Source organism: Anas acuta, chromosome 6 (assembly GCF_963932015.1).
Source record: "Anas acuta chromosome 6, bAnaAcu1.1, whole genome shotgun sequence".
Classification (NCBI taxonomy): Eukaryota; Metazoa; Chordata; class Aves; order Anseriformes; family Anatidae; genus Anas; species Anas acuta.
The window spans coordinates 16,431,143-16,453,517 of record NC_088984.1 but is presented as its reverse complement, the minus strand read 5'-3'; the positions used below and the strand labels follow the sequence as shown (position 1 = coordinate 16,453,517).

General features: G+C 43.0%; 1 protein-coding gene and 1 long non-coding RNA gene across 2 annotated transcripts; one reads left to right on the top strand and one right to left on the bottom strand.

Annotated features, from left to right (window-relative positions):
- Nucleotides 1–38: 38 nt before the first annotated feature.
- LOC137859016 (glycerol-3-phosphate dehydrogenase [NAD(+)], cytoplasmic-like) lies at nt 39–16,597 on the bottom strand. Its single transcript, XM_068687629.1, has 8 exons — nt 16,172–16,597; nt 10,366–10,543; nt 8,864–9,004; nt 7,532–7,670; nt 5,567–5,679; nt 3,831–4,064; nt 3,539–3,645; nt 39–2,230 (listed from the first exon to the last, which is right to left on the bottom strand). Exons 1-8 carry the CDS (start codon nt 16,210–16,212, stop codon nt 2,134–2,136), a joined length of 1,050 nt encoding a protein of 349 aa, XP_068543730.1. The 5' UTR covers nt 16,213–16,597; the 3' UTR covers nt 39–2,133.
- On the top strand, nt 10,814–22,061 carry LOC137859018 (uncharacterized). The gene is made up of 4 exons (XR_011098120.1): nt 10,814–12,117; nt 12,794–13,003; nt 18,414–18,515; nt 19,623–22,061. It is a non-coding gene; the product is annotated as an uncharacterized lncRNA (long non-coding RNA).
- The last annotated feature ends 314 nt before the right edge of the window (nt 22,062–22,375 follow it).

The following is a 22,375-nucleotide window of genomic DNA, read 5'->3' as shown; positions in this document are numbered from 1 at the left end:
CTTTGAGAGCTGTATGAATGAGCACAATAACAGACCACTATTAGAACAGTAATTTATTTTGGGAGAACTTTGAAAATGAAATTACATCAAACCTGCATTTGTTGACCACTTTATTAAACTGTTTGATACCTTTAATGTAAAATGTTCTGTATTAATAGCTCTTAAATCACTTTTGAGAATTTCAGCCTGCCTGGGAAGCAAGGGGGTTTCTGAATTCTCTATCCCATCCAGATATATTTGATATGTAACTCTTAAATATCAGGCTTTCTTACTTGAAATGAAAGGTCATGACTTTTGTTTTCTTTTTTTCCCCTAATTCTGCATAAAGGATTTGGCCATGTGATTCCCATTTCAGCTGAAGGAATATTTCCGTTGCCCTGCAGAGCCCTGAGCTGTTAGCCACGAACAGGCAGTTCTCTTCCTCCAGCCGAGTCTTCACGTGCGCTCCCTTCCTGATCTCCGCTGAAGAGCAGTGGATGCTACAGCCACTGTTTCTGGTACCAGAGCTAGACTTGCTAGCTTGAAAACTGAGATTTTAAAAATTATTTATTTTTATAAGTAATATTTTTATACATATATATATGTATATATAACTGATAAATGTGAAAGACAACAACGTTCCTCTTAACATGTAGAGTGGAGAGGATTTTATAATGTAGGTGTTTCTTTTTTCTAAACAATGTCAGTGAATACAGAGAGGTTAAAAAAACACTTGCTGTTTTGGAAAATCAGATGAAACAAAAGTAGCTTACTCTTCCTGTTTGCTTGCCTTCTCTCTAAATATGAGTATTTTCAATAGGGTATTAAAGCTTAGAAAATGTGACGCTGTTTATTTCATAGATGGCTTTCACTCTGAAAAACATTAGGTATGTAAAATTACCCAATATAGTTAGCTTAAAAACTTTTATGTTTCTAAAATTAATGCCATTGGTAGCAAAATTAAACTGGTCTAGGAACCAGTTTGTGTGTAAAATTCAGACGTGGTTAGAGGTATCTCCCTTCAGGAGTGCAGCGTGTAAGATAAATTGCTTAAGCGACGGCAGGACCAGGGAATTAGTCTGTTTGTTGTGGTCTGTGGAAAGATGCTTGGAGTTGCACTGATGTCAGTCCAGTGGAGCTTCCTGGTAGCGCTGAAATGTAGCCAGGTTTCAAATACAATTTTATAGGAATTCTGTGCGTCTGTAGCGGTCATTTTCATGTACGTATAAAAAGTCAAGTAATGCAGAGGGTGTTGCACTGCTGCTTCTTACATCCTTAGGTGTGATACAAGATGCAAGCTGAGCTGTGTGTGCATACTAGTCATCAATTTCTTCTTCAGTTTTCCCCTAAGCTAGTATAAATACTAGTGGGTTATGTTTGCTCAGAAATCCTAATGCTCACATAAATGTATTTGGTTATTCCATTTTTTTTCTGTGTATTTCAACAGAATACAGTAAGTACAATGAAAGTCAGATCACTACTGAAAATCCCTAGTGTCCTGAAAAATAATAATTTAAAAAGTCCTTCTTTCCTTTCCCATCATAACCCCTTAAACTGCTTTATTTATACATCTGCTAAACATTCACATATGTCTGAGCACAGTAACAATACCTATTTTTCCAAAGTGGCTTACACTTTGAAACAAAAACAAGGAAGGACTAAATGTCACCAAATACAAAATGTTATGCTATTTGTGTTTGAGGGGAATTATGAAAACCCATATTTGCCTATGTGACTGCATCTTACTGCTGTAAGAACTTTATCTGTAATTCTTTTGATCTTCAACTTTTCAGCGTCTTGTGCTGTTCTGTAACTAGCATCAGTAGGCACAATGCTGAGGTTCATGTGCGTTAATTAACTCCTGGTACGAAAATTACGATGGGCACTGTTGGAAATCAACATGAAAGTAACTGTAGGCAAACGCTTAAATTGCTAACTCAAATCAAAGTCTGTTACACTTTTACATTCAATTCCTGTTCTCGGATATGATGCTGAAAGGCAGATTTTCACCCCCAGAAAGAGGATACTGAAATACATTCTGTGTTGCTTTTACAGCAAGCATTGCCACACAACCTATTTGTCTACTTTATTTGCTGTGGAGTGGATAGAAGTCCTGAAAAGATGAGAGCACAACCAGATGAGGAGAGCAAACTTCTAAATGTGTTCTGGGTGTTCTTGCAGACATGAGATGAAATCCTGGATCGATCTACCCTCGTAGCAGATCTTGTAGATGGTTGTAAATAATGGAAACCTAAAAGAAGCACGTAAAAATAGTTTTTCAAGTTTACATAAACGTCCATTTTGTTTATAGTGGGGGGAAAAATAGTTCTTTTTTGTTGTTTGCATTGACTGAAAGACTGTAAATTGTAGATGGAAAAAAAACCAAAGCAGTAGGAATGAAGTTAGGACAATGAAGAGGAGCTTAAGGGCAATCTGGGGGGGAGGGGCGTGGAGAGGGTGACAACAGAAAATCTGTTTTGGAGACAAAATTGTTATCTAGTGTTTTCATTCACTGAAATCTCGAGGTGGGTATCACCCTTTCCCTTCTGTGTGCAAAATGCATGCATTATTTGCATTCATAACTGATATCTAAAAGGCTAAAAAGGACTTGAAACAATGGAAATGTCTTAATGATTTTCCTTTTCCTGGCTTGAAGGTGTTTTTTTTTTTTTTTTAAAAAAAAAAAAGCACACTTGTAAGCTGTCATACCATTATTATGTGGTATAAATGATACCACTGGATGACGTGGAGCTGAGTCTGTAATTGGCAGTAATTACAGGGATACTCATTAGATTAAGTTTTGACATAGGTGTACATCCTGTCAAAATAAGCTTTTTTTTTTTCTTTTTATCTTCTGCTTTATTTATTAATATTCTAACATTTTTTAAAGTATTTGTTTAGCAGTGTTTGACCTCTATATATTACTAAGATAGATCAGGCTACAAGATGGAAGGAAAGTTTAATCTTTCCTTTGTGTAACTTGAGACAAAGGCTTCATATTATGAATAATCTTATTACCTCTCTCCCCAAACAATTAGTTTATTTCAGCTTCTTTTGTGGAACCAGAGCAGTGGATATATAATATGTGCTGACATCAGTATACAGCCTTTTTGATTGTAAGCATACTCCTGAATTTTATACTGAGATGATCTAGTTCGTATTTGCACTGAGAGCAGTATTGCTGCAAGCTGCAGTGCTGACATACTGAGAATGAGAAACCCTTTGATCATGTTCCTAAACTTACTCTGTAAGCGTGCATCAATCTTGTTCAGGGTGGACCAGTGATATCTAGGTAGCTCCCTTGGACTTTCTTGGTGTCTTATATGTCTGTGGCTTGTTTCTTTTAACACTGTTCTGCCTTCATCCCATTCTACTGATCACAGTAATGAGGAGTCTTGCTAAGTTTAATGGTGGCCCAGGATGTAGCAACCAGTTGTTGCGGAAATGATGGGGTAGTTAACCTCAATGGGACTCGTGTTTATGAATCACTCATAATTCTTGGTGATGCCTGTTGAGTCAGGTGTTTCCCTTGTTTGTCTTTTTAAATCGAAACACTTACTTATCGAGCAGACTTTTCTGTTTCAGGATCTTGTAGACTTCAGCCGAAGTCTGAGGACCTTGTAGTTTTTGTCCGTTCAGCATTTCATTCTCCAATTGCTCTATGGACTAAAAGAGAGGAGACTACTTGATTACTTGCATCAGAGGAAATCCTGCTGCAATACCAGCAGTTATTGAGAAGGTAAAAAGCTAATGATGCCTTTGTATCATTACACAGGATTTTTTTTTTTTTTTTAGTTTAAAACACAGGAATTCATTTTTTTTAGTTTAAAATATTTCAAAATCCTCCTTACTTTTCCTGTGCGTGCAAAGGCTTCCGCTACTTTTCTGTTGCGTCCTCCGTAGCAGGTAGTGATTAGGTCAGCAACTCCACAGCTTTCCAGAAAAGTGGCTATTGATACTGGTCCCCTGCAGAACATCTTGGCAAAGGCCACCATTTCCATGAGGCCTAAACGTATAACTGCTGCCTTTGTGTTATCACCATAACTCAGTCCATCGCAGAACCCAGCTCCTACTGCTACAATGTTCTAAAAACAGTTTAGAGCATAGAGAACGAAAGGAAATCGTCAGATAAGACATGCAATTCATCACTGTACATCAAACTTTAAGAAAATTCCACCAATCTGTCTGCACTTGGTTCACTGGAATAAGGTTCAATTCGCAGAGGCTATGAGTTTGTTACGAAGAAGGCAGATGTCTCATTGCAGTTGAAGAAAATTTGCTAGACTATAAAAGACTTTATAAAGTATCCACTTTACAAAGTTATTCCAGTGGGCAAAAGGCAGAGCAGCTTGTTTAATATTGTAACATTGCAATCATGTAGCATGCACGCAATTAATGTTTTGTTTTTCTGCTAGTTCCAACTTGGAGCTTGCTGACCTTTCTGTTTTAACTGTTTAAACCATTCTCAGTGAGGACATGCCTCTATCTTTTTTTCTGTTGGCCTGTAGCTTAAACAGTTATTGGTTCTACATACTGATGCTGTAATAGGTCAAACCTTGTTTTTGCCTGCAAGAGTGGTCAGTAGAATTGACGTTTTCTACAGATCTAAACAACTGTCTTCAGATCCTAAACATCCTCGTGTTGCCCTGCATACGTCCCTCCTCATCCCCCAGCTTGCAGTCCCTTGAAGAAGCATAGCTCATTTCATTTGAGTTATAGGTTGGTAGTACTGCCATTGAAATATTTACTCCCAGACATGCATGTGCCCCAGTGCAGGTTTGTTTTGTTTGTTTGTTTTAGCAAAAGGAATGATTTCAGGAAGAACAAACGTTTTCCACAAAACAAAACCAACTTCTTGCCCCTCTATGCCCTCCACTACTCCCAGTTCCAGTCTGTAGATGAAAGCAAAGTCTTTGGTTATTTCTATGTAAATAATCTGTTCATATCTGGGTTAAACGGGACCCATTCTTTACTAGCTTGTAATCCCTCCTCCGAAGAAAGGTGAATCATTGAAGTACAAATGGCTGAATTTATGCAAGCTACAAAGATTGTAGCCTGGAGACACTTTTGACACATTTAAGAAAAACAACCCCTAAATCTTAAAGTGCCCCTGCCATGGAAACTTGATGATTTTGGTATTTCTTTTGACCTAGTCTGGGATCTGTATGTGGACGTGGCTAAACACTGTACAGGTGTGCTTCCAACACTGAATGGTGCTTCTGACGCAAACTTGCTAGTGGGTTGCTACTTGAACTGTGAAAATAAGTTATTAGCTGGAATTACTGTACATAGTTAAAGGCTTTGTTCCATGCATGTACAACATAAGAAAATATAGGGGACTAAATTATGCCCTCAGAAGCAGAGGTGACCGATAAGTTAAAATATGGCTATTTTGAAATGTTTTGCCAGCAATTGTATTTTTTTTTTTTTTTCCAGATTGGAAAGCTGGCCTGTGAACTACATGTCTTGTTCGTGCTCACTCAATCCTACAATGGTAGGACTAACATTAGACCATATGGCTTACAGAAGACTCAGGTAAGGGTAGAATTTAGCCCTAATAAAAACAAAATAGTTTGAAATCACTGACTTTTAAGGCTCCACAGATCTCCACTGTATCAACATCAGGCACCACGGTAATCCTGAAATTGGGGGTCTGCATTAATTCTTTAAAGATTTGCCCTTGGTTTTCATTTTTGCACCCTGTGGGAAGGAAAGATGAAAGTTAGAGCGTTCGTAATGTTTAAGTGACATTAGTATGCACAACTAACTGAAACCCGAAGTAAGGTCCCAGGGACCACTTAGGTTTTGTGGTCCCAGTAACTGGAAATAACACTGCTGCTGGAAGCCAGGGTGAATATATACAAGTCCTAGTACATGGACTGAGTATTGCTTACTAATGTTTTGAAGAGCTTAAAAGTAGACAGCCCCTAGCACAGATGTCTGCCTGAGGGAGCTTGTATAACCACAAACCTTGCAAGTGATTAAACTGAGGCGGACCTAATTAAAAATGAGACTCCTCAGGGTTTTTGCTCCAACTGGTGTTCAACTCGCCCTGCCCTGCCCTGGAGCCACAGGGGCTACTGCGACTCGCACTTTGAGCATGAGCTGGTCACCACAATCGTTGCACCACCCTACTGCAGGTTTAACAGGATAATATTTACAGACTGCTCTGTACAGCACCCCAGTATAATTGTTCCTTTGAAAATGTAAAAAGCTGTAATTGCTAAGTACTGTTGTGGGGTGAAAATGATTAATGCCAAATTAATTCCCAGTTACAAGGAGATCCACTGATAATGAAGTTGAACGTTTGCTCTGCTGGAGCAATTTTGTTACCAATTCTACCAGGGTCATGTATCATGTCATCACAGCGCTAGCCCTAGGTAGTGAGAGGAAGGGTAGAAAGCCCTGACTGATGAAGTAGTTAAGGTTGACTTTATCCAGAGAGCCCTTGGCCAACAGGCAAAGATTTTTGAATGGAGTTTCGCTTGCTTTTATGCAAGGCAGTCTTGTTTCTTTCAGAGAAAGCTCAGCAGCGAGGCTCTGTAGCTTTTTTCCAGTTGTTGCTCCTGGAGGGGTTCTGGGGTAACACCACTGTGATGGCTCTGGGGTTTCTGCCCCACCTCATGAGAAACTTTGTGTTTGTTTCTCATCTTTTAAAAATAACTAATGGTAGGGTTTTCTTTGAGGTGACTGTTTCTGGGCTATGTTGCTTTCCAAATGCAGAAACGCTTTGAGGCTCCACAAGCCAAGGGGCAAGCATGCCTCTTTCCAAAGTCACCATCATGGCATGGGTTAAAACTGGGCCAGCAGAAACTGAACCATCCCCAAGAAAATGAATATTGCTCAACTACCCTAACCATGTCTAGTCCTATCTGTGTCTAGTTTCTCTGCCAGCAGCAAATGGTATGGTTTTCCCTATAACCTCTGCACGGCAATGGAGCAGTATTGCAATAACAACCTTTATCTTCACTGGCTATTGAAGAATGTAACTTTAATATCTGCCGACTTCAAAAAGCAAGTCAAAAATCAAGTGGATTTTAAAAGCTGCTGGCCGAACTTTCCAAGTCAGGTCAGACCCAGTTCCGGGAGCATCTGAGGCTGTGCCTTGGCAAGCAGCCCAAATGAGAGGGAAGAACAGAATGTTACTGCTGCTTTTTGAAACAAGGAAATTTGAAGATGGAGAAATACACCTCAGGGGGTGTGAGCACATAGGAGCTTCTGATTATGCATTTCTAGCTAAACTACATAGTGTATCACTGCCTAGTTACTCAGCGTTGGGCTGTGCAGACAGGTGGCTTTTGATAACTCCTACAGGAATAGGAGTAAGCTGCAATTTTTTAATGGATGAAATTAGCGAACGGTTCTCAGTACTGAAACCTGCTCTCATTTGCAATCTGACCCTGCCAGCACCAAACTCCCTGGAAGTTGTGCTGCCTCCTTGAATGAGTTCAGCATGCAGTGCTTGGCTACCTCTAGGCCCTATTGTGTTTCCCAGCCCCAGGTGAAGCCAAACTAAAGATAGCGGCTATAATTTGCCCTTTGGAATAGTTACCAATGGTGGTTTCACAGAACTTTTCATCAGCCACTTCTTTGGCTATGTTGGCCCCCATAAGCACGCTGATTTCTATTTTCAGTTTCTCTCGAATGAGGTCAGATATGAGCTTCAAGCCTTCAGGACCCTCATCAATCCCCTGAATAAAAGACAATAGTCAAAGTTATTAGAACAGGAAAATAACAGCAGCAAAGCACTGGTAAAGCAGAAGGTGTCCTATTGCCTGCAGGTCTCCCCGGTTTTAATTGGAAGAATTCAGGTCTTGTATTCACTAGCGTTAGCCATTAGTACAAATGTTCTGCAAACTCAAAGTTCAGGGAGAAGGTGCAGTTGAGTTAACCCTGCCACAGGCCTCACACCCAGCACTACTGCCCTGAGGGTTTTTTTTAAGCTGCATTTTTCCTTTGTGTTAAGCACCAGTGGTACAGAACCATACTTTTAAATTAAGCTTACAAGCAGTGGCTTTTTAGCAAGATCTTAAGTATTAATCTGAGTTCTTCATTGGTATTAAAAGGTATACTGAACTGTCACTTTTTTTTGGAGCTTAAGAAAGAAGTAAATTTCCATGAATTTCTTTCCTTTCCCCTCCCCCTCTGCATACTGCTGCATGCAAGATAATTTCTGTAGGGGGGAAAAAAAAAAAAAGAGGAGCCAATATTCCAATCTGAAAACTTGAATTAAATTTATTTCATTCCTATTTTAAATAGGATGCTTCCTGTAACACAATCAACAGAAGAAGCAGTAGACTATATTGCTACACTTTGCCTCCAGCTTTTAGTTTGAGATTCTCTTAAAATATTAATTCCTTTTAAGGTTGTGATAACCTGACATCTCTAACCTTCAAAAACAGATTGCTCATTTCATTACAAATTGAAATTGCTTCAGTTCTGCAAAATTGTTGATGATACGGTGCAGTTTTAACGTTGCCATGAGCAGCTTTGCATGTACTCAGGCTGGTTGCTCAGACCCAGTGCTCTGCCCAGGTAAGAGTTAACTGAGGCTGTAGTTGGAATATTTTTTTCTGGCAGCTGCGCCAGTTTATGCAGCCCTCTCTCTGTGCATTTTCACCCCTGTGCTGGTCCAAGTGGGAACTGATCCAGGCTAAAGATGGGTGACAAGAATGGTTACTCTTAACCCAGTGGGGTTGCCCAATCCTTTCCCCTCCAGTCACATGAACGATAGAAGGACTGTTGGAGGCTTGGAGGCTTTAACTCTTGCAGATAAAAATGCTCATACTCACACAGAGCATGCAGTGAGGGCTGGAGTTCCTATCCTTAAACTGAACATATTTATTTACCCTACACATTGATTCTTGTGGAGAAGACAACTTACCTTAATCAGTGAAATCCCAAATGTTCCAGGTTTTATCTGGTCTGCAATCTGTTCGCAGACCCGTCCGATGAATTGATGTGGTAGAACAAATACTAAGATGTCTGCCCCCTTTGCTGCTTCAGCCACGTCTGGTACCGCCACCTGAGACAAGTGAAACAATGGAAACGAGCCCCTCACACCGGGCAACAACTCACACCTTGCAGGATTACACTATTCCTGTGACATTCTTAATAACCAGCAAGCTGTAGCTTCCTCTCAATGCTAGTGTGACTCAGAACAATTAAAGCCAGGTTACAAAGGAAACGGCAGGTGAATTTAAGTTTGCTATTAAAATCAGAGAAAATATTGCCCTTAGTCTCAGCCTTAGAGCAAGTACGATTCCTCACAGAAGAATCAGTGCTGCTACCAGCAAGGCTGCTTCTAAAGGCAAATAGCAAAGCAAGGCCAGGACCGCGCCCATAGCACTGTACAGACAGTCTTTCTGTCTTTCCAAAATGTAGAAAAACAATACGAGGAAAAATATTTTTTTTCCTCGGAGCTGAAGATGTGAGGGGCCCTCCTTCCAGGTTTACTGCAACCAGCTGATTTCTGCTGGTAAAGTCTCAGAGGCTTTGTTATAGGTAGGATGAGGCTGCTCTCAAGTGAGGAAAACAAGCTTGTTGATCTGTTACAGGACTGTGAAAATAACAACGCCAATTCAGTTTGAACCCAGGAGAGCTGCATGCCAAGTTCAAGCCATGGGAGTGTGAAACTGCAATCCCAGCACTAAGTGTGGTTCTAAATATAACCACTCTCCAAGCAAGGAGACCCACCACGTGCGGCATCTGAACTTCCTTTTACAACTACGGCTATTCTAGAAATGCAGTGCTACTTTCTTTAATTCACAGAGCTCTGTCGTTTGGCAAAGTCTTGAACAGCCCAAAAGCCTCACTTTGCTTGCTTCAGTAGCTCTAAATTATCTAAGCTGATTAAATAGTGAGGTATAATTTGGTATTTCAAATGTAAATGAAAATTAAATACCCTATATTTTGGTGGAACTTGCAGCATTATTATTTAGTAACGTGTTGCTATCCTGACATCACCCAAAACCGATAGCTCGCTGTTCATCTCCTTGTTAGCCATGCTGTTGATTCCCTTTTTTAGAAGAAGGGAGAGCAGTAGCCTCCCCTCTTTATCCAGAAGATGCTGTGGGTTTAAAAATCTCTCTGCTCTGTGTATACACAGCCCTAGAAATAGCAAACAGAGAGATGCTGATTTATGCTGGGGAGGAGGATGGCATATTATGTATCAGTATTCGACACAGTTGGCTGTTTGAAATTGCATGACAAGAGATAAGCTGAAGTCCCAGAAGTAAGTTATATTTCATACTTAAAATACTGGAGTGAGTTAGGTGGCAAACTACAACAAGGCGGTGAATTACTTCCTAGTTTAAAGATTGCCAGTTGTTGCCTTCCTTGTCAAAAATTAAAATAAATAAAATCAGTGATTTTTTTCCAACTTACCACATTTTTAGGTATCTTGTATCCAGGAAGATACTTAACGTTTTCATGTTCCTGGTTGATTATTTCTGAGAGTTTTCTTCCATTGATCATCTCTTCAAATACCCACATCTTGACAGTAGGATCAAATCTGTTGGACATCTGGACATTTTGGCCAACGATTCTTGCTATGGCTGAACCCCTTTTTAAAAAGAAAGAAAGAAATAACTGATAGGACACAAACTTTCCTTGCCAATTGGAAACACAAGTTACTTTCAACATAACTCATAAAAGGCCTGTGCTACAAAGCTTCATCTGCCTACTAAATTTATCAGAAAGCTTTATCCACTACCCTCCATCAAAAACAAACATCAACAAAAAAAGCCTTAGCTTAATATCACAAAATGTAGAACCAGATAAACCATTACAGTTATAAGGAATCTGAAGTCATAAAAAAGATTATGGAGTGGAAGTGTGATACGCCCTCAACAGCGCTAAAAATATACTCTGAGGCTAATTGAATATCTCTTGATCCTGAGATTTTCTTTTTCTGAAAACCAACTCCAAAATAATCCAGGCAGTGAAGTACTCCTGAATGATCTCACTGTGCCAGTCTTTGTGCATCTCATCTAAAACAAATGGATGCCAATTTCCTACCAATAACCAAACGGTTGCAGTAAGGATTTTATGTAGTATATAAAAACTAAGAAATTATCTTTAGGAAAAAAAATCAACCTGGTGGTTTCTCTTTGGATGTGGTTCTAATTATCAGTGTAACAAGATCCAGAATATCTGAAGATATTTGAACCATCCTGTTTACTCTTGGTCATGCTGATCATTTTTTATCTCAGTTTAGGCAATAACTTTATTATACCATCCAGCACTGCAGCCTTGTGAACTTTCACTTATTCTCTTAACAAGAGGAAAATTAAAAATCTGGAAAAAATACTGAGAATATCGCTTGATGCCCTTTAAATTATTTTGGGGGTAGAAAAGCGTTATTTTTATTTTCTCTCTTCTTTCTTTTTGCTTTAATACTACCTTAAAGTACTGGCTGTTTTGCTAACATAACTGAAAGAGGGGTTCCAGTTATGACGTTCTTGTTCTCTGACTCACTTGTGATATACCTGCAATTAGGAGCATGAACAGGATTTAGTTGTTTTCTGTAACTGATAAAAGTCTTAAGTGCATCCAAGACGAAGTCCAGTGAGGTCTGTGCTGTGAATGGTTCAAAGGGAAGCCATGTTGTAACTGGCTTTCCTTGGCTCAACTCGATTTTTGATGCAACAGGTTTGCACAAGGCTAATTGCTCAATAGATAATTAAAGAATAAGGATTTCATCTTAATCTTTAACTACAAAGAAATCCTACTGAGATCAATTTTCACTTTCCCAGTGTTGACTGCTTGCTATATCCTGAGCTGCTGTAATGCTTTCTTTCAAATTGAAAAAGGAAAAAAAAAAGGGGGGGGGAGGGGGATAATTTGTTCTGGTCCTTTGTAAGTGTAAAATATGTAAGTATCTTCAGGGTAAACCTTTATTATTATTAGTTGAAAGGTGTACAGTTGCATCATATGTTTGTATTATCTGTAAAATTTCTTATGTTCTGGTTCTCTTCCCCTGTTCTCCAACAGTGAGCACAATCAAGGCCTGAGCTGAGGAGGAGTTATGGCTTGCTATCATAAATATAATAAGAAAAGTTTTTTTTACACATAAACACTAAAACTTGAGATCTAAATACATTTTCCAGGTTGTGCTGTAGTCTTCTTTTGTGAGAGGTGAGTTTTACCCGCTTATTATCTACAAAATGGTAACAACTTTCCCCGCTTACACCCAGCATCACCTATCCGTTTTTCTTTCTTTCCTTAGACTAGAACTTCTTGAAAGCAGACTTTTTTTTGCTATTTATTTACAAGGCACTTAGGAGAGTAAAAAGGGGCTTCAGTCTCAGTGGAGCCCCAACATTCTCTTTCACTCTGAAAAGCTGAAGACAAACCTAAAAAGACTGCAATGTAGAAATGTTTAGAAGGTGTATAGAATGTGCATCAAGGTAACTTTTTGGGGGTGGTGGTTTATAGTTTGTGACTGTACCAAATCTTTGTGGTCTTCTGTTGAAAGATGCAGGTTCCAGCTCTAACTTCTGAAATCCTGACTGGGACTTGCAACTTTCAGTAGGTAAAGCTTGTCTTCCTGCAGAGCTGTCATTACCAATGCGCTTGGATGTTTCTGTCCAAGCATCCTCCCATTGACAAGATACCCATGAAGGTATCTCAGGCATAAAGCTAGCTTCATAAATCACCTTGCTTTTGATCGTTTTCCCTAGGAATCTTGGGGAGACAAGGTGTAATGTTTAGAAGGCATTCACTGGTCATCAGGGAAAAACTCTCTCTATGAAACAATTAAGCAGTTAAAAAACTGACGTACTGTTTCGTTTGGTCCATTTAAAATTTGCAGTCACCGCTAATCAGCCTTGGAAAGAAGAATTGCTTTGTCTGTGAAGCCAGTGCTCAGTAGACTACACAGGCTTGGCAGAGGAGCTCTGCTTATGCAAACAAAACCAAGGACACACACATGAAGACTTCGCCATTCTATTTTATTTCTCCAAAACTCTCTTTAGTGAAGATTAATAGATGGCCGAGAACTCCACTTGGATCATTTTTAAACGTAAGTGCAAACTGCCAATCATTCTTCTTCTCCAATTACATTGAATCAGGGTGGAAGTGATTTACATATTGCTAAGAAAAAAAGCTCTCTTTTGTGGAGGTTTCCTATTGGTACAATGGGATTTTTTTTGGGGGGTGGGGGAAGGAGTGAAGAGTAATTTAAATAAGACCCATTGTTTTATATATGCAAATATGAAAGTATTTGTGGCATACATTGGAACTGGTGAAAGACAGCTGAAAGTCTCCATGAAACCAGCTAATCCCTGTCAACTGCCCCTTGCAGCATAGGAAATGTACTTATGCCATTCCTAGTAGGAGCTGTTCCAAGGAGGCCTTACAGAGCTCAGGTACTGCTGATACTTTCCCTTCCCTCAACAGCCTCCTAGGGCTTTACTGTCCTTCTCCTTGGCATTAGAAAGACTGTCCTTACATCTAACCTAAATCTTACTGCAGTTTAAGAATTTCTGTTCTAAGAGGGAGGGATATTGTTTCTCTCCTTTAGATACTTGAAGAGGATCATATCTTTCTTCAGTCTCTCTTAGCCAGCCACCTTTTTTTTCTTTTTTTTTTTTTTTAAATTGTAGTATCGCTTAGGTTGGAATGGATCCCAAGAGGTCTCGAAAGTGGGAACAACACTGAATTCAGATCAGTTTGCTCAGGGCTTTGTTCACTCGAGTCTTAAAAACTCCCCAAGGACCAGCTCCTCTCTAGGCAACCTGTCCCACTGCTTTATCATCCTCATAGATTTCCACCCCCCTCTGTATATCCATTTGGAACCTCCCCAGTTCAATTTATGACCATTGACTCATTTTCCTTCCATGCACCTCAGTAAAAAGCCTGGCCATCTGTGCAGGGTAAGGACATATGCCTAGTTCAAGCTGAATCTTCACTGAGGAGAGTCCAAATGAATCTAATTAGATTGGAAGAGCTTTTCGGTTCTGAAGGGTCAGGCAGTGAAATAAACCCATATTTTTAAAACCAGTTAACTGAACCATGATTAACAAGCACAAAGCCTCCTGTACCTGGCTGACAACTACAAGATGCAATGTGGCACTTGCTTTACTTAACCACATCAGTCATGAGTTTCCTGACAGTGTTGACTTAGTAAGCCAGTGTGACCTGCTGAACTTCTGCAGCTGACATTAGCTATTGCAAAATGTTGTGTCACATGTTGGCCACGTTTCTGAGCTGCAGGAAAGCCTCACGTGCAGTTATCTGAGCTGTCGCACAAATATTCGGGAAGAATATAAGGAGACAATGTTTGCCAAAGAAAAACATATTTCTGTGTTGTGCTAAGATTACCTGTACTGCCATAGAGGCTATGAATAGATGTAATTTAAACACTAGAGAACAACATTTATCTACTTCACAAAGATTTTACAGTCTGTCCATATGGTAGGAAGTAAGAGATGAACCCAGGCAGACAGGTAGTACAAGTAAGCAGATAGTACTAAGCGATTTGCTTAGTACTCGCTATCTCCAGGGCATAGCTCTTTTCAGTTTTGTAGATACACATTGTGAACAAAAGAAGAAAAAAAAGAAAAAAGAAACAACTAACTGGCTTTTGATAATGTTTTATGGAAAGGGAACAGCTTGGGAAAAGGCAGGAGATGCTTGCTTGAGGATGAGAGCAAGAGAGTAACTGAGTCTTTAATTGTTGGTGGATCAAAGGTAAAAGCTGACTCCCAGATGTTCAGCCGTGGCTCTTGGGGGGCTTGGAATCAATAACAAGCAGCTTGTGCAGGCTGTGTTTAAGGTGAGGAAGAGGAGTGTGGCAAGGGAGGGAAGCAAGCGCTGGAATGACTCGGGAACAGCAGCAGTCAGGGGAGCAGGGTGCAGGAGCGATGGGTCCATTAGGGCCAAGGAAAGGGATGCTGCAGTGAGCCAGCTGTGTGATGGAGGCTTCCCAGGAAGGCCTGGCTGTAGGGTTGTTTGTGAAAGACCATATGTTAGAGATGTGCACGGGGAATCCATGCTTTGGAAGCATGTCACACGTGCAGGGACTCAAAAAGCTGTGGGCTGGTTTTGCAAGGCAGGAGGGTGCAGAGCCACATCGTAACTACGCTGTGTTCTCAGCAGCTCGCAACCAACCACTCCCTCACCTATTGACTTTTTTGGTATTTGCTTCCACATAGCTGTCAGGTATTTAAAAAATCTTAAAGAACTTGCCCTCCTTGTAGAAAAACAATCAAAGAACTACCCGGAGGCTGGGTTTGCCAATCACAAGCACATGCATATACATGTTGTTCGGTTTGGTTGGGCTTAGGTTATATAAACTGTAAGATGCGAAGTCCATTCAGCCAGGGTTACTGACTTCACTGAAGTCTGCCGGAGCCAAGGAGCTTCTGCAAGCAGTGCTTTTGTCCAGGCTAGAAAGAACCGAGCAGTAGCAGGTATATTCTTATAAAGGGGGGCAGGGATAAGCCGGGGACTTGATGCTTTTATAATGCTGCAGAAGGATGCAAAACTACGTGCTGAAGATGACAGAAGTGAAGGGTAGGTTTAAGTCACGGTTTTAAATGAAACCCGTGTCCTGGTTCTTTCAAAGGAGTGCGAGCAGCATCACCGCTCTGCTCCATGCCTGTCTGAGAGGTGCCTGGGCTCTGCCACAAACACAACCACAGAGGCACAGCTCGGGTCCTCTCTGGGCTCTCGCTGTCCTGGTGCCAGGCTGGGCATGCTTGCTACACTTAAATCACGCTGTGATACACTTAAATCACGCTGTGATACACTTAAATCGAACTGTAGCCTTGTGCTTGTGCAGCTCCCATGGGCTCAGGCAGCTCTTTGTTACTGGCATTTACTGGATGCGAGCATCCTGACCATTCCCGTTTAGCTTACAAAACAAAGAGCCCCCCGGCCCCAAAAGCAAGAGGAGCTTTTGCCCTGGCTCCAAATCTTCTCTTTCGGCGGGGTTACGGTTTTTAACGGAGCGGGGGAGGGCCGAGGTGCAGGCGGGACCCCAGCGGGCAGGGCCGGGTTTCAGGACCATGGAGACCCCCGGGCACCTGTTGCGGAGCCCCCCGGGCACCGAGGGGACAGCCTGCCGGGCTCAAGCGGGGAGCAGGGCACGGAAGGAAGGGGAAAAAAAGGGAAGGAAAAAAAGGCGATAGATAAAGGGAAGGAAGGGAGGAAGGAAGGGAGGGGGGTCCCGCGCTGCGGCACTCACCAGTTCCCCGAGCCCACGATGCAGACGCGGAGCGGCGACATGCTGCTGTGCCCGCGGCTCGGCTCGGCTCGGCTCGGCACGGCACAGCCCGGCACGGCTCGGCAGGGCTGCCAGCACCGCCCCCGGCCCGGCCCCTGCGGGAGAAGACGGGCGTCAGGCAGCTGCCAGGGCCCGGCCCGGCGCTGCGCCCCGCCGGCTCCGGGGGCTGGGCTGCGGCACCCCCGGCTGGGCACCCGGAGAGCCCCGGGCGCGGTGAGGAGCTCACGGGTCCCTCACTGGGTCCCTCACGCCAGGGGCTGGCTCTCAAAGCCCTGGAGCCCCTTCCCAGAGCCAAACCCAGCCGACAGCACGGCTCTCAGGGTGGCACGGCAAAGCCAAGTCCTCAGGACGAAGCAGAGCGTTGTTTTTTTCCCTACATGGTCTAACCATCCATCACTCCCTGCTGATTGTCTCCTCTCTGCCCTCCAAAGCAGCCCTCTCCCCCATTTTCAAGCCCAAGAGCACTCCCACCCTGCCAAGCCTCTGTGCCCTGCGCCCACCGGGCCCGACTCGGTGGCGCCTGGCTCCACGACGAGGGGTTTGGAGAGGCAGGCGGGCTGCCAAAGCCTGAGAAGAGCCTGTGGGTGGTTTATGGAGGGAGGCATCGGCTCAGCCCGCCTGCTGCTCTCAGCTGCAGCAGCTCAGCCTGGTACATCGTGCTGGTGGGGAGAATGCCTAGGGGCTCACAGAAAATACCCCAAATTGATGCACTGGGGGTATGACATCCTGAAGGTAAAGCCCACGCTGGGCACGTGTGGGGCCTGCAGGGGGTTCTGTGAGGTTCTAGGTGCACCTTCCTTCACTCTCCTGCCTGCTCACCACGGTTAGCTCTTTCCCTGGCTGGATAGCTCCTCTGTGCCTCGTGGCTTTCTTCTTCCTTTAGCTTATCCCCTCCCTGTGAAGATCTCATGTGGAGGCGAGGAGGAGCCACCGACCCTCCTGACACTTCTCTGTCATAACCTTTTTAGTCCTGGTGAGTCCTCAAGCCCTGGGGTGTGGGCACAATCACCAGAGTGCTGTCTTCTGGATCTAATCCATGCAACTGAAGGTCACAGAATTATAGAATGGTTTGGGTTGGAAGGGGCCTTAAAGACCATCTAATTCCAACCCCCTGCCATGGGCAGGGACACCTCCCACCACACCAGGTTGCCCAAAGCCCCATCCAGCCTGGCCTTGGACACCTCCAGGGATGGGGCATCCACAGCTTCTCTGGCAGCCTGTGCCAGGGCCTCACCACCCTCACAGTAATTTATTCTGGATATCTAATCTAAATCTACCCAACCATTACTCTGTGTCTTATCACTACTCCCTGATAAAGAGTCCCTCCCTGTAAGATGTCCCTGGTCTATGGAGTATTTGAGTACTGCAAACTGTAATGTTTTCATCTAAATTAAGATTTTTAATTACAAAATGCTGCCGTATCAGTTCAGTAGCCTCTCGATCAATTGATTTGTGAGGCCTTCACGCGGGGTTTGCACTGACCAGGGGTGCGATTGACAGCGGGTGAGCAGTTTTAACTGGGGACACAGAACTGCCACGGGAAATGGGGCCTTTCTCAGATTCGAGCCCTGGAGCCATGGAGCACCGGTGGATGTTGATGACTTGTTTCCTCAGGCGAGATGAAGGATCTGTGCTTGCCGACATAGGCACAGTGTTTGTTTTCCACATAAGCCCAGGAGAGCCCTGGAGTGTGAGTCATTAGTACATAGCAGACATAAAAGCTTGGGCCGCTTAGCAGGGAGGACGGAGACAACCCTCCCGAAGGCACCCCCTCCCACGCTCACCTGGTCTGGTTCAGCACCTAACAGGCTGTGCACATGTCAACACTGAGAGTTTACAAAGCCAGAGGGTTTTCATCAGCCGAACAGCTGCTGCAAACAAAAAAGAAAAAAACAGACTTGCTGTCAGTGGTGCACTCTTTCCGTGGGGACGATGTGGTCTTTGAACATCCCTAGAGATGTGACTGAGAAATGCCAAACGTGGCAGGCACCGGGCAGGAGGTGGGGAGGGAGGAGATGTGGGGCTGGCTGCTCTGTGGGGAGCGAACCGAGGGCAGGGTAAAGTGCAGAACCCACCGGTGCTTTTCCTCCCTCTCTGCCCACCCCAAACGTGTTTACAGGGAGGAATCGTATCCCTTCCCAGCACTCATTGTGCTAAGCTCATGCCCTCTCATCACCTCTTTGCTGTTTCTCTGTTTATTCAGGTGATGCTTCTCTGTACCTGTTCCAGCACGAACCCTGGCTTGCCGAGCACTGGTAGCCTGGATGATGCCCTAAAATCTCAGTGGAATTTCACCCAGTGCCTTGTATGTATTTACTTATTGTTCCTGGAAATACTTGCCTTGCTACATGTAAGACTGCATTTATTATTTTAATAACTACATCGGGCATGTGGCTTTTCCTCTTCTGTTCACAGCTGATGAATTTTAATTTTTACAGAAAGGTTATTAGTCTCTCAGTGCATGTGCTTGCATTTTATATGGTTACATTTCATCCCATGTCTGTTCCCAGGGCATAGCAACCATATAGTTCTCCCTGTAAGACTTCTCCATTGAAAACATCTCCCAACTTTGTTGTTACCAAACTTCGTTACCCCACTTGTCATTTTTTGCACCAAGCTGACTTAATGCCATTATTTAGTAAGACAGATTCCTCCAGACCCGTAACTTTGCTATCAGCACCATCAGCAGTTTTCACCCCTGTACTAGATTCCTTCAGCATTTTATAGTGTTTATGTTACTCCTCATCTTCTTGAGTTTAACTAATAAGTTTCCCAGTAATACTAAATCAAATGTTTTACCAAAGTCCACACTGATAAGATTTTACCAGTTTTCCTTTGGCCACAAAAGCAATTATCTTATCAAAGACAGATATTGGGTTGGTCTGCACATAACATGCCTATCTTGCACTTTAACCCATTTTCTCCTGCCCTCCACGACTTTTGTTACTCATTTGCCCTACAGCCCTTGTGCTAAAAAGCCTATAGACTTTGTGCTAAGCAGCCTATAGATTTTGCTGATGGCGATTATTCAGCCTTCAGAACTGAAGGGTGAGGGAGGAGCTTTGAGTTTTGTGGCTGTTACACGTGGCAATTTCCATGCCCTCGAGCCTGTTGACAGTGCTGCCTCTGCCTTCCAGGGTTTCATTATCTTCCATATGGAACTGAAGCAACACATCCCTTTAGCTTCTAGCTATCCAGTTCTCTACCCTGCTGTCATTGCTGGTGATCCTTTCCTTTGCTTTGTACTGATGTAGCTAAAAACCTTTTCCTCTTCATCTTCTTCGTTTTGATTTGCTTCGATTTTGAGCAGTTCTAAGTTTGTGCCTTTAACTGTTGATGTTTGAAGGATAGGTTTCTCTGTATATCATTCCCTTCTTCTCTCTCTCTTTTTATTTCTATTTTTTTAAACTAGGCTTCCTGTATTTTTCTGAGATGTCCAGCTCTGTCTGCACTGCAGTTCATATCCTAGCTGGACACATGGAGCTCGAGCTAATACTCTGCCTCTACCCTAACTGCAAGCACCACACCTGCCCCACGCCTTGAAGCAGACAGCCTGCTGGCTGGCATTAGCATCAAAATTACAAATATAACACGGGCCTCTTTGTTTTCCAGTGGAAAAATTGTGGGCACAGGTTTTCCCTGAATTATATTCTAAATGGAAGGTTTGCAGAATTTAAAATGTATGTATAAACACTAGATTATTGTACACATAACTGCTATTAATTGTAGACATTAAGTAGTAGCCATTTATACTGAGGCAGCCTGTAGCTCGGCGTAGCTCCTCCAAGGTGTTGGATACAAACAAACACTGCCAGTTCATGTCCTTAAGAACTCACAGTCCAAGTCACTTCCAGCTTCCACATGGATTTCTTGCAGTCTGGCTTTGCCAGCTCACAGGATACAGAAAATAAATCAACAGTGAAGTTTTTACTCCGCTCATTTTATTCAGTTGAGTTCTCTGCTACACCTCCTGGTTAGATTAGATAGCAAGAATGTTTGTTTGTTTGTTTGTTTTTCCACACTTCAATAAGTTTTCCAAAAAGGTACTTAGCAGAAAATTAGACTGAATTTTAGCCGTATAGAAATCTTAAGTCAACTCCAAGCAATTTTCATAATCCAAGCAGAATGGACCAAGAAGCCAGCTGTAAACAGTCCGTATTGTTTAGGGCTTTCTGCAATCCAATGGATAAGGTTTTCAGGAGAAGTAAAATGTTACAAGACTGTAACAGAAGTGAAAAATGCTTCTGCTGCAAGGAAAACCGTACTGGTAACTTATTGTTAGTTGCCTTCAAAACAGACATCAAACCCCAGACAGCAGACCTACAGAGACTTTCCAGAATCCAAATATACCTCCTCTGTGGGCAGCAGAGGCTGCAATGAGAAGGATGGATGTCGTCTGGAAATTATGAAGTGGATGCAGAATTGATTAGAGGAGCATGCAGGTACAAGTAGGACAACTGGTAGCAAGAAGAGCTCAGTACCAGTCTCCCATCTGCAGATCTTATATATATAGTGATGGAGCAGTCAGATTACAAAGGACAGTTTTGCCTTCCAAAATTACTGAGTGCTTTGGCTTGGTTTCCAAACTGATCTTGTTATCATGATGCACCTGGAAATAGCATTTGACTGAGATAACAAGAAGCAAACCATGATAATGGAGACCTACGGCAGATGGAGAGAGACACAGGTTGCCATAGAAACCATGCAGAAAAAGCGTGTAGGAGTGGAGCAAGGCACAGAAAGAGAAGGGGTTAGAGACTGAAGAACTGAACTCACTCGGTTTTTCTAGACATTAACAAAAACACATTAGTTTTACAGGGGACTGAGAGCCATGGAGGGCAGGAATCCTAACGGTGAGCTGCAGAAGGCAGCGATGCCATGTTGTGCCATAGGGGAGGGCAGAAAAAGCCTCTGGAAAAAGGCCAGAGGTGAATGAGGTGGCTGAAATGGGTGGGAAGCCCTGGAGCACAGCCACAGCCCTTGCTCCCTTGTGCCTGGTGAGCACGCTGGTGAGAAGGGGATGTGCTTGGCCTCCTCCCTCCCCACATGGAGGCCGTAGGTGTGCAAGAGGTCACCCTGCTTCCAGCAGTGCCTGCTTCCAGAGTCAGCATCAGGGCCCCTCAGTCCTGTCCTCCCCGAGCTCCCAGAGCACAATCCTTTCCTGAGGGTGCCCTGCTGGGATTACACAATATTCCAGCCCGGGTTCCCGGCTTCCAGCCAGCCTGAGCCCCAGTTTGCGTTTCCAAGTCTGGGCTGTGCTGCGTGATGTAACGCGGGAGGCTGGAGCATGACTCAATGCAAAGTCACACTGCATGGAACTGGAAATGGTGCCAAATGTGACTGTGGGGGATGCAGGCGGTGAGGGAAACTTTGTAGGCAGCCTGAGCTGCTGCCGTCTGTGACTCTGGTCCTTTCAGCTGGACATCTGAGATTCAGTGGAGCTGTGGTACAGCAGAATACAACGCACAGTGACGGATGGAGAAGGGGAAGGAAATTATGAGATGATTGATGGTGACTGAAAAGCCCAAACAAATAAAGGTTTTGACTCATTAAGTCTACAGGAGTGATGAATAGCCATTAAAAGCAAGCATCAGTGATCCTGCATGTCAAACAGTGCAGCATTTCACATACATGCTCACTTACAGCAAAGCCACAGATCCAGTAACACAGCGATATCTGTAAAGCTCCAGAATCGAGACTCTCTCAAAAGGTCTCAACAGTATAAAACACTCCAGAGGCTGACATAAATTGTATTACCTTTACCTAACCTCCCTGGCCATTTTCACCCGTGGTCAGAAAATTAGAGCTGTGAACCCAGTCTGCTATAGGAGAAAGGCTGGTCTTGGAACTGTGTTCCTTTCCATGCTCTCATGTCATGTTAGCTACTGCTGTAGGGTTTTTTTTATTCTTTTATTCTTGATAAAAGTAGTTTTTTTGTTTGTTTGTTTGTTTTTTATAAATGTTCACTATCTAGAAGAGACTTGAAAAACACACAATGTTTCTCAGACTATTAACAAACTCAAGTATCGGCTGCCTTGAGCAAGAATCTAACCCTAAGAAGCATTGACTGTACAATTAACCAGATACAAAGCACTATTAGCAACAGTATCTTTGGGGGCGGTTTCTCAGTAGTTTGAAGCTTTTCCAGTTCAGCAATGATTATGA

Bases quoted from the DNA above. Each gene is read 5' to 3' on its own strand.
- LOC137859016 (XM_068687629.1), bottom strand. From the start codon at position 16,212: ATGTCGCCGCTCCGCGTCTGCATCGTGGGCTCGGGGAACTG. The intron at 9,005-10,365 runs GTAAGTTGGAAA...CACTTGTCTCAG, and splicing joins ACAAGATACCTAAAAATGTG to GTGGCGGTACCAGACGTGGC. The intron at 2,231-3,538 runs GTAAGTGTTTCG...TGCTTCTTTTAG, and splicing joins CAGAAAAGTCTGCTCGATAA to GTTTCCATTATTTACAACCA.